This window comes from Magallana gigas, chromosome 2 (genome assembly GCF_963853765.1).
Source record: "Magallana gigas chromosome 2, xbMagGiga1.1, whole genome shotgun sequence".
Taxonomy (NCBI): Eukaryota; Metazoa; Mollusca; class Bivalvia; order Ostreida; family Ostreidae; genus Magallana; species Magallana gigas.
In genome coordinates, this window is record NC_088854.1 from 43,100,027 (window position 1) to 43,111,856 (window position 11,830).

An 11,830-nucleotide genomic window follows, 5' to 3' on the forward strand; every position below is an offset into this window, starting at 1 on the left:
TATAGCATTCATGTCTCTACTGCACATGGTTACTGCAGAGTGTAACGCGTGGTTTCCCTCTGGAACGCTTGTAAAGGTCGCCAAACGTTGAATGTTTTTAATAGACAGGGGGAACATCTTCCTGTTCAATGTTACACGATCTGAGTTCTGGGAATCCTCACACTGAATACTAAATTGTGCATCAAATAATGTTTTGTCATGTCATGTGTTAGGAAAACTAAAGTGACTTAATTTGCTGGATCATGCTCCTAACAAAAATTGAAACTCTGATTATGATTGTTGCAGTAATCATAGTGAACGGAAAAGTAAGTATTACATTTTTTTAATTGTTCTTGAGGGTTTTTTGTGGGGTTTTTTTTTAAGTTACATGTACTAAGTTACTTTTAGTACTTATCTATATTTTTAAGTTTATATTTTTTTGGCAATCATTTTTGGTTAATTTATTATTTTCAATTAAATACATGTACCCTTTTGACTACCAAAAAATTGGGTTCTTTCAATAATTTGAATTAATCTATAAGATTTACCAAAACCCTGTTAATAATTAACTGTTCTCTTATATAATTAATTCTTAGTATCACTATTACTTCGTTTTTGTATACCGATAGTTAGAAAGATACATTGTAGATAAATGAAATTATATGACGTATGTGGTTATTTGCAATATAAATACTAATATGTAGTTTTAATTGTGACTGCATTCAGACAGTATTATGAATAACAGAATCATATATGAGATTTGACTAGGAGAAGTTATACCTAGATATTCTTGTTTTACAGAAAACACTACCGTCCCCGGAATTTTATATAGACGCAAAAAATGGTGAGACAGGAAGATAGTAAGTATTAACTATTAATTTTATATCTTCTGTAAATTCTGTGATTCAATTCCAGTCACTATGGTAAACATGTTTAGTGTTGGGCCTTCCAAGTCTATATCGTAACTGAATGTGTCACTTCCAGACCCAAACTTTCAGAGCACAACTTGTTTTGCAGCTTTGTTTCATCGGGCAACTATTTGTGTCATTATGGAGGATCAAATACGTTTATTAATGAGGATGATGCATTTTCAGCGCAGTGTTTCATTCAAAACAGATACAATTTGTCAAGGCGTGAAAAAGAAAGCAAGACGTACCCGTACTTTGATTCGTCAGTCGGCGCCCCTCCAGGTGCGTTGCGTATATTATTGTTCGCGTACGTTTTTTTATATACATTGTATATTTCTTACTTTGTGTCCCTACAGTGTTCTTTAAACTTGCATGCAACAGGCATACGAAGTCTTCTACAACATGCATGATAAGCGCCAAATTCTATTGCCAGGTTGTACTCAATTTCTGGTTCATAGGGTGTGGTCCTCTACCAGTCGTGAAAGATGGTGAGTGGGAGTGTCCTGGTGATGTGTCTTCCCTCTCAGTCCCCGTGTACGAGTCCTGTCATATAGTCTGTAAGGGAGACTCAGCACAGACACGGGCTCTTGTCAAAGTGAGATGCACAGAGAAGTTGGAGTGGGACAGGGCTTTGCCTTCTAATGCTTGTAGCGTAGAAAAAAGTTCCGGTACGTTAAATCGAGCATTGTCAGATTGTGCTATATTTTGATGCAAAACGGTGTCTGAATACAGTATTTTCATTGTTTAGGTGAACATCCAAGCCAAGACCCGGATATTATGAAAGTTTTACTAACAATCGTCCTTGTGTTCGCTGTAGCCGTTCTAATCCTACTTTGTGTTTTCCGAAGATTTAAACGCCTTATACAAAATATACTCTGCAATACAGTACCCCAAGACAACAACATAGCACCAAACCCTGTAGACATTGCTGGAATGGAAGACGAAGATCACCAGCAAATCGTTGTGACGAAAAATGCGGCGAAATATAAAATGTCTACAGGCAACAATAATGTCGAAAAGGAACAGAGCAACAGTAATGTAGACCAATGTACATGTGACTCAAATGGGACATTGCAAACTAAGGATCTCACGGATATTGATATTTCCCAAGAAACAACTTTTAACAATCTAAATATAAGCAATGCTAGAACAGGGGTAGATGGTATGAGAAAACCAAACATTCCTCTTAATAACGATGTAGATCAGTTATATGAAAACGTTGAACCTAATTCATCTCTTCCTTTATCCCAGTTGTTGGCTTCAGATGACAAAACTAATGCTTTAGTCATTTCGTCAATGAAAACAGATTTACGAAACGTGAAAGAGGATAAAGCATTCGAAGAGAGTTTTCTTCGGAGTCAAAACGAGCATGCAGGTATTTCGTGTTTAATGACAACCAATGTTATTGCTCCTTTACTTTTTCCTAAAATAATAGCAGTCTAAAAAAGACTATCATACCTTTGTGATCAATATATAATTTCGGTCACCTGAGTCACTCGGGTGACCTATTGCAGCTGGTCTTCATCCGTGGTCGTCCGTTGTCCATTAACAATTTTACATTTTAAACTTCTTCTTGAAAACTACATTGTACAAGGCCAGTTCTCATCATTTTTAGTACGAAGCATTTATAGAATAAGAGGAATATAAATTATGAAATTTATTACTATACTACTCTCAGGGCCTCATAGGCGGTGCCATTTGAAATGCATTCATAAAGCATTGTAAATAATAAAAACAGAAAAATAAGATTTGACCAAAATCGTGACCATGCCCCTTTAATGAAGTTCTCTATCTGAATTTTTAAAATTCATGGCGCCTAGATCAGGTTTAATGGTCCAAGGGCGGAACCTTAAATGTATAATAGTGAAAATGTACAATATTTTATATTTTCTTTGAGATATAGCCATTTAATGATCATGTATTTTTAGGTCAATTGAATCTCAGACTAGTTTGTACCCTATTGCTGTTGACCATGTGTTGTCCGTGAACATTTTTACATTCTTAACTTTATCTTAAAACTTAAGTAGATAATACATGTAATTACTTTATTGTGCATTGTATGCTTGTAGTAATAAACTGCATGCATGTTCTATGCATTATACATACTATTGTGAACATTATAAACAATGGCCATTAAAGGCCAGCGGGTCTTTTTGTTTAACCAAAATTTTACATTTTTTGGCCCCTGAAGCTAGAGTGTAAATAATCCGAGAATAATCCATGATTCCTCCTACTCTCCCTTCCCTTTTTAAAAAAGAATTATGAACTGATGTTTGTAAATAAGAAATAATAAAAATTGGGTAACAGTCAGTGAAGTCTCGGATTCGGGATTAGACTCCAATTTAACTTTAAAATGCAAACATGGGTCCATCTAATGGCTATGGTGCTAAGGTGACCGTCAAGGCCTACGGGCCTCTTGCTTATGATTACTAAAAATTACCGCAATTGTATAACATAATTTAGGCGGTTTTTTTTGTCGTTTCTCTAAAGAACCGTGTCCAACCATTGCCGCCATGTTAGAAGGAGCGGTAAACGATAGCATTTGTTTTGTTGACGACCTTTCTACTTTGCTGGACCCGGATAATCCTCGCAATTGGCAGGGCCTGGCTCAGTCTTATTTTAATATGTCATTTAATAAAATCAAAGAAATAAGGTACATTATATGATGTTGCAAAAAAGTGGTTATTTTTTCATTAAAATTATAATAACAATTCCAGCAGTCTAAAGTTATTAAATACTTTTTGAAAAGCATAACATTTTTTACAATGAGATGCAATGAAGACAATTCTGATTTAAAGAAAAGATTTAGGGCGCTTTGTTGAAAAAAGTACATGTATCATCCTTATTAACATTCTTATTTCAGACACAAAACAAAAGACCATTTCAAGGAGGCTCTCTTGCCTTTGTTGAGTTCCCATGGATATAGAATATTTGACTTGACTTATTATTTCTACAAGCTGCCATCACGGCGTATTGACGTCATAGAGTGCATCCAGCGTTATCACCCGTATTGTCGGGATTGTGGAGAAATCTACAGCCGTGTGAAGTCAAGATAACTTAAGAACTATAGTTGACTTTTTTAAGGTCTTCCGTTTCCAACGGAAGACCTTATAGTGAATGTAGTGTTTTTTGTTTCTTTGTTTCTCTTATTTTTTTTCTCCTTTTTTTGTCGGCAGAATTTTTCAGAGATGCCTTGATAGATTTCTCTGAAATTTTCAGGGATGATTGATAATGATAATATCTCGAGGCGTTTTTTTTTTCATTTTTTAAAAATCAGTTCCGGTGTTATATAGTGCCTTTTCCCCCTGGAAAATGGCTATATAGCAGCCCCCCCCCCCCGGAAAAAATGGCTATATAGCAGTTTTCCCCCGCAGAAAGCTGACTATATAGTGGGCTTTCCCCCTTTTATATCCAGATTACCCCCACGGAAAACCTACTATATAGTGGAATTTTCCACATTTTTACTTTCCGGTCATGTTTATGGCGGGCCATTCGTGACAATAATTTGCAATAACTGATATGATATTAATTTCTCATAAAAAAAGGATAATTATGGCATTTATTAATACATAGAATAAATACAATAAATACATTTCAACCCAAAATATGAACTACGGCACGCGCCTTCATAACATTCATGTGTCATCATCGTTTATTTCACATTTTTTTACACCTTTTTGAAACACCTTTTACACGAATTTCGGAATACCTCGAATCTTTTTCATTTAATCGATGCTTATCTACAGTTTTGACTTCGACGTTATGAACACATGAGAACATATTTGAGTGAAAATACGCCGGTTTGGAACTTTTATTTTCCCATGTATTACCATCTATGTTTAAGCTTCTCCCAGGAAACTACTAGTAACTGACCAATCTTGACTTAATTTTGTAGAGGAAGGGAATAAAAAGTGGAAATGTCCCTTCGCCCAAAAGGCTTATTTTAAATTAATACCGTTAGAATTGACGATCTTAAAAACAATTATATATTTCTTCTTCAAAATATCAAACGGGAGACAGGGTGCAATGATATGATGAGAAACTGAAATGTTTTAGTTTTACTTTGATTGATGGGGTTCTAAATCATGGGTAAGGGGTATTTTAATTTACGTTAGTGTTTACAATTTTGCAATTTTTCCGCTTTTAAGTTTGTAACGTGATTTATAAATACACATATACGATTTTGAAAACGATGCCATATAAAACAAGATGTATGATTCACTTACCTAAAAATCTTATCATACTATTTGTTTCATATTTTTGCATTAAAGATTTACTTGTGTACCATATTATTTCTTCGAACAATGAAACAAGGGTAATTAAAAAAAAACAGAAACAAAAAAAGACAAAAAAAACTAAAACAACCAACACATCTATTGTGATGAGCTGATATATATTTTTTTAAATATAAGCTTGTTCTTCTAATTAACTAACAAGTAAAAAAAGTCGTAAATGCGCTTACGTTGGTTATTTATTTGTTATTTTCCATTGCTACTTCTATGAATAAAAGTTTATTGATTTATTTATCTAGTTACTTAGTATATCATTAGTCATCTTATGAATTGATTAAATGGTTTTAAGAATAATGAATTTACCCACGTACTTTTTAAAAAAAAATTATTTTTGTTCTTAAATTTAAAAAGAAAAGCAGAATTAAACGTAATTTTCAATCATTTTGATAAAGAAATATATGAGTGAGTGTGTATTTTTAAATGATGATTTTACTTTTTAATGACCGTAAAATTATGTTCATGTGGTCATCAATAGTTTTTTTTAGATATGGGGCCCTAAAAAATACATATTCTTTATAATTGAATTTCAAACATCGGGCTCGGAAACAACAAAGGCCCCATACCCTGCATTGGGGGGGGGGGGGGGCTAAAAATTTTCAGTGTCATCTACTAGTGGTATACCAGTATCACTGTGAAAATATGGTTATGTGGTCATCTCTAAAATTTGAGATTCGGGTCCCCACTTATAGAACACTATTCAATCATTATAATGGGGTTTTAAACATCGGGCCCTGAAACATCAAGGGCCACTGCCCTGAGGGCTGAAATTTCAGAGTCATCTACAAGTGGTAAACCACTGCCGCTATTAAAATATGGTGATATGGTCATCTCTAGTTTATGAGATATTGGACCCCAAAGGATATGCACTGAAATCATTATGATAGGATTTTAAAAATCGGGCTCTGAAACATCGGAAACAAAACAAAATTTCTCTTAAACAAAGGTTTAGCCTGGATGGAATTTTCACAAACAGACAGTCTGATAAATTTATCAAAAAATTCTTAAAACATTCTCGCTTAGTACAATTTCAGAACACATATTATGCATATAAGTGTATATCTCGTAAAACCAATTAATTACCTAAATTAAGTTTTATGTGTAATTCCATTACACACATACTCAATTTTCAGCATTGTCTATAAAAATAATAAATCGGCAAAACGAAACTTGACCTGTACAGATGAATGCAGATTTATGAAACCTAGGAGTGTAGAATCAATGATTTTAATCCTTACTGGATTTCCATAAATATTTTTTTTATAAAATCTGAACCAAAAACGTGAGTGAGAAACCCTACTATGGTGGAAAAGCTACTATATAGGCTACTATTTAGTAGGTGTTCCGGGGGGAAAAGCTACTATGGGGGAAAAACTTCTATACAACACCGGTCGTCCGTTTCCTGTCCTGCGTCAAAAAACCTTGTTCCCTCGATATCTAAAAAACGGCAAACACTTGAACATCTAGACTTTGTGGGATGATAGACCTATAGTTCTAAATGTGTTTAAACTATTCTGTTTTGTTCGTCGTTACTTCCGTCGTCACCGGAAGCACTTTAAAATTTATTTTATTTACGTATTTAATTTATTTTACATAGAATGAATATGATAATATAAATCCTTACATAAGTCATCTATGCAATGCTAAATAAACAAAATCATTCTACTTCCAGTGAGATATCTCAATTATCTCGGGTAGTTTTTTAAAAACAAATTTTGTTCCCACAAGATCTCAATAAAGCACAAGTGATTTAGACACGAAACTTTCATTGATAATAGACATTTAAGTGAAGATATGTTTAACTGGTTTCATTTTGTCGATCGTCACTTCCGGTCCTCACTGAAAGGGTTAAAACAAATCTAACTTTTTATGAGTTTAACTGCCATTCTTTGACAGTTTTATTTAGCTTGATAAACAATGATGTATGTTATGCAAATATAAAAGAAATACTAAGTTTTATTTTCATTGAACACTTATGTTTGTCCGTTTCCTGTCCCATGACATAAAAACCTTGTGTCCATGAGATCTCAAAAACGGCCGTAAAGACTTGAACATCCAAACTTTGCGGAGTGATAGACCCGTGTATGTAGATGTGTTTACACTACTTTGTTTTGTTCGGCGTAACTTCCGGTCGTCACCGGAAGCACTTCAAAAATTATTTTTTACGCATTTAATTTATTTCACACAAAATTGAAATATTAGTATAAATGCTTACATATGTCATTTATCCGATGATTAATAAAAAAAATTACTTCTGGTGAGATATCTCAAATATTTCAGGTTATCATTTTTAAACAAATGTTGTAACAGCGAGATCTCAGAAAGCGTAAGTGACCAAGACACGAAACTTACATGGTTGATAGACATTAGGTAGAAGATGTGTTTAACTGTTTTTATTTTGTCAACCGTCATTTCCGGTCCACGCCGGAAGAGTTCAAACTAATCAAAATGTTTATGAGTTTAAGTGTTTTTCTTTGACAATGTTAGATAAATTGATAGGCAATAAAGTCCTGTTGTCTAATGTTTAGAAATACTAACTTTCTTTTCATTGAACACTTCCGATTGTCCGTTTCCTGTCCCGAGACAAAAAACCTTGACTCTTCGAGATCTCAAAAACGGTAATTACTTGAGCAATGAAACTTTTTGGGATGATTGACCTATGTATGTAGATGTGTTTACACTATTTTGTTTGATTTGTCGTAACTTCCAGTCGTCACCGGAAGCACTTCAAAAATTATTTTTTTCTTATCTTATTTTTTTTTTTACATAGAATGAATATATTAGTATAGAATCTTAGATATATCATCTAACATAATGTTAAATAAGCAAATAAATTTTACTTCTTGTGAGATATTTTAATTATCTCTAGGTAGCTTTGCTTTTTACAAATTTGATGCCCGCGACATTTTTGTCACTGTTAGTGATTGAGAAACGAAGCTTTCATGAATGATAGACATTTGATTGAAGATGTGTTTAACGGGTTTTATTTTGTCAATCGTCACTTCCAGTTCTCACCGGAAGGGTTCAAACAAATCATGTTTTAACAAGTTTAACTGATTTTCTTGAGTGTTTTATCTAGCCTGATAAACATTGACGTACGCTAGGCAAATGTACGAGAAATGCCAGCTTTTGTTTTTATTAATCATTTCCGTTCGTCCGTTTCCGGTCCCGACACAAAAAAATACTGTTTCAACGAGATTTCAGATTTGACAGAGACGTGAACAACCAAACTTTGAGGAAAGATTAACTTATGATTGTACAAATGTTTAACATGTTTTGTTTGGTTCGGCGATACTTCCGGTCGTTACAGAAAGTACTTCAAAAATTGATTTCTTTTTCACTCTCCTTGTTTTACATGGATGTAACGTTTGGATATTTCATTCACAATAATTATCATATCCACTATTTTTCTATGTGAGAGAAGCAATGTCTTACAGTTAAACTGATACATGTTTATCTAAACGGAATACCTTTTTGTTGCTTTTGCAACAAGAGTCTTGTTTTACATTGACCAACTCACCAAAGAAAATGAGAAGAGAAAAACGAGATAATGGAGTATGGTTAAGTAGATGACAAACACATGAATAGCTAAAGTAGCAAGTTTCTATTAAAGCATTTCCGGATCTGGAGTGATTGTGTGTATTCCGGTTTACAAATGTCAAGAAGTCTAATTCAGAAGCTGCCTATCGTGAATAGCATTATAAACTGGGGTGTTTGAGTTTACGCTTGAAAACTGTCTATCCTGCAATAAATGTCTGAGACATTTTGTATATAACAAATTTCCAATCCAGGGGGGGGGGGGGCCCTGGCACCCCAGTTGGGGCCTCTGATGAGGTTTTGCCTCAACATATTTTTGAATGTTATGAAATACAATTTAAAAAGAAAAAGTGGTATTAAATTTGGTACGATCGAGTAATTTTTGACAGAGTTATGCTCCTTGGACTTAGAAAAATTCCAGTTATTATCTTCAGTTTTCGTTCATTTTCTTTGCAGAAGTTTAACATACTGAAGTGAAATTTAGTTTGCTCATTTATCATGAGAATTTTGGGTAAATTCAAGCAATTTTTGACAGAGTTATGTCCCTTGGACTTACAAAAATTCCAATTATTTGCTTTCCTTCATTATCTCTGCAAAGGTTGAACAAATTATATAATTACTGATAAATCATGAAAACGTGTATTTGCCATATATGTGATGTAGACGACTATTTCTTAAATGCTCTTGAATTGGGGTACCAGGGGCTATATAGAACTTGGCGAAATCTTAGAACCTGTGTAAGTCCCAAGTACCGGTATGTCTTACCCCGTATCATAAAGCAAACTTAGCAATGTCTAAGCTAAGTCATGCTTATGTTAAAAATTAAAAACGATTTTTTTTAATCAAATTTGAATGTAATTGCAATAAATCATTATTTTATATCTATCTGTACAGACACAAAATCCAAGGTGGCATGAGTGTGTGTATATATATATATATATATATATATATATATATATATATATATATATATATATATATATATATATATATATATATATATATATATATATATATATATATATATATATATATATATATATATATATATATACCTAAAAGTTTTAAAAAGCTCAAAACAATGAATTTCAGGTACTGTATTCCTTATATTGGTGTTCCTTTTTTGATTTTGACGAATATTAACTGTTTTCGTCGTTCTCGAAGACTGCCTATGATGTAATATCGCAATGCCGTTAGAACTTGAAAGAATAATAAACTGGTTTTTTCATCTTTTGTTTTACATCTTAGCTCACCAATAAGACATTCACAATCTCTGATATAATTTCTTCATTGAGTCGACATACCGAATTGAGACTATCGTCGTCTTTAAAGTCACTGAGGGGTGTACTTCTTGCCATTACGTGTTTACAACCTATTCGGCAGCCCATTTACAGGCATACTATATGGGAAAATGTTATAGCTTATTAAAACCACTGTTAATATTTATATTAAAAAAGCAAAACTTTGATATATGTGAATATTAGGATATAAATTTTGTGTAAATTATGTGATTAATACACTGTTTTTTAAAAAAGCTGAATTGAAATAATGAACAATTATACTTCTAAATTTATGTAAAACAAACTTATTAGATAAACTTAAGCCTCCTCTATCGGCCGCCAACATTTTGAGTTAATTGTCTTTGCCAAGGGCATACTTTAAAACCTGGCCTGACCTGGCCTCAAAAGTTGGCCTGGCCTCACTTTTGGCCTCAAAATTGGCCTGGCCCCAAATTTTGGCCTGGTCTCAAATTTGGCATCTGCCAAAATTTTTGGCCATAAATCTATTTTTATATTTTCTTTACTTATTTGATGATTTTATTGATTTTTATTGATTTTTTTTTCAGTATACATTGAACATCCCACTTGGTGGCTTTTGCGTCTTATAGTGATACTCTATTAAAAATAATAGATACAATTGAAAATTAAGTACTAACAATGCATATTTATGACTACAGATATGTCAAGTAATCCATTCTAGTAGATTTTTATTCAATCTGTTTTTAATTCTTTTAAAAGAACTTCAGAATGTGATTTTGCCCTGTCATAGTATAACCATGGCATTATTTTGCAATGTATTTAGATAAAACTGCTCTCAGGATCGGACAATATCTATGTAATTCTTCTTTTACCAACGACTTGTTTGAGAAAAAAATAATGAAAGAGGCTAATATTTGTTCTAACTAACAAAAAAAATTAACATCAATGACCACAAAATGTTCTGCTTTGTTCAGATTCTGATAATGACAATTCCTCATAGGAGAAACATTGTTTCCAAAATATACAAGCAACGCATGCATGAAACTCTACTCTATTCAGGAGGTGATGATAAATGACCATCACTGAGTCAAGCTATCGGAGGATGCAATGTTGCAGTCGTTCACAAATGCCATTAACTAAATTAGACTGTGTGAAATCTTAAATGACAGGATAGGCAATGAATCTGACCCCAATGTAGCAGATTAGCAACAGAAAGGTTAATATCAAATTTTTGCTTTGGGGGGGGGGGGGGGGGGGTTGGCTTGATCGGTGTTGACAGGTAATGTAAACAAGCTGCAAATTTTAAAGTACATTACACAGTGCTAATTATTTAATGTTATGTACCAGTTTACAAATATTTTGGACACCAATCGGGTCAGTCTCTTAAAATGATGTTTAACTTTTAAAGGGGGGGACTCTTAGTTTTAAAGTTAATCGCTTTGGTATTGACATAATCTATTCCTTAAGTATCTTAGCTAAAAGAGACAGCCAAATCGTCTCCTGTGATACTTTGAGTCTGACATCATCATGATTATTTTGTGCAGTCCGTGATTTTTCTCAGGTTGCTGGTGGCTTCGACCAATCGATAAACAAGGAGTGTCCATTTGGTTCCTGTCAGTATCTTGTCAGTTTCAGCCGTTGTAGATTTCGACCAATCGATAAACGGGGCGTGTAGATTTCAGTCTGGTTGTTTCTATAGAGCTATGAATTAACTATATGCTCCGTAAGAAAGAGAGAAATAATACTTAGTAGATGTAAATGTTATTCCTTAAACATTAAAAAAGCACTGAATTTTCAATTTTTAAATGAAATCAATAAAAATTCAATCTAAATCTAATAAAATAAATAAAGAAAAAAT

At 33.2% G+C, this 11,830-nt stretch overlaps 1 protein-coding gene across 1 annotated transcript; it reads left to right on the forward strand.

The window, feature by feature from the left end:
* LOC105341074 (uncharacterized) lies at nt 1–5,243 on the forward strand. The gene is made up of 7 exons (XM_011447372.4): nt 1–305; nt 781–839; nt 997–1,169; nt 1,346–1,555; nt 1,636–2,262; nt 3,378–3,540; nt 3,751–5,243. Exons 1-7 carry the CDS (start codon nt 243–245, stop codon nt 3,941–3,943), a joined length of 1,488 nt encoding a protein of 495 aa, XP_011445674.3. The 5' UTR covers nt 1–242; the 3' UTR covers nt 3,944–5,243.
* Nucleotides 5,244–11,830: the final 6,587 nt, after the last annotated feature.

What these genes read in the sequence shown, in the direction of transcription:
- LOC105341074 (XM_011447372.4), top strand. Translation starts at nt 243, where the DNA reads ATGCTCCTAACAAAAATTGAAACTCTGATTATGATTGTTGCAGTAATC. An exon ending in AATGGTGAGACAGGAAGATA is followed by an intron (nt 840 to 996) that starts GTAAGTATTAAC and finishes CTTGTTTTGCAG; the next exon opens with CTTTGTTTCATCGGGCAACT. An exon ending in TAGCGTAGAAAAAAGTTCCG is followed by an intron (nt 1,556 to 1,635) that starts GTACGTTAAATC and finishes TTCATTGTTTAG; the next exon opens with GTGAACATCCAAGCCAAGAC.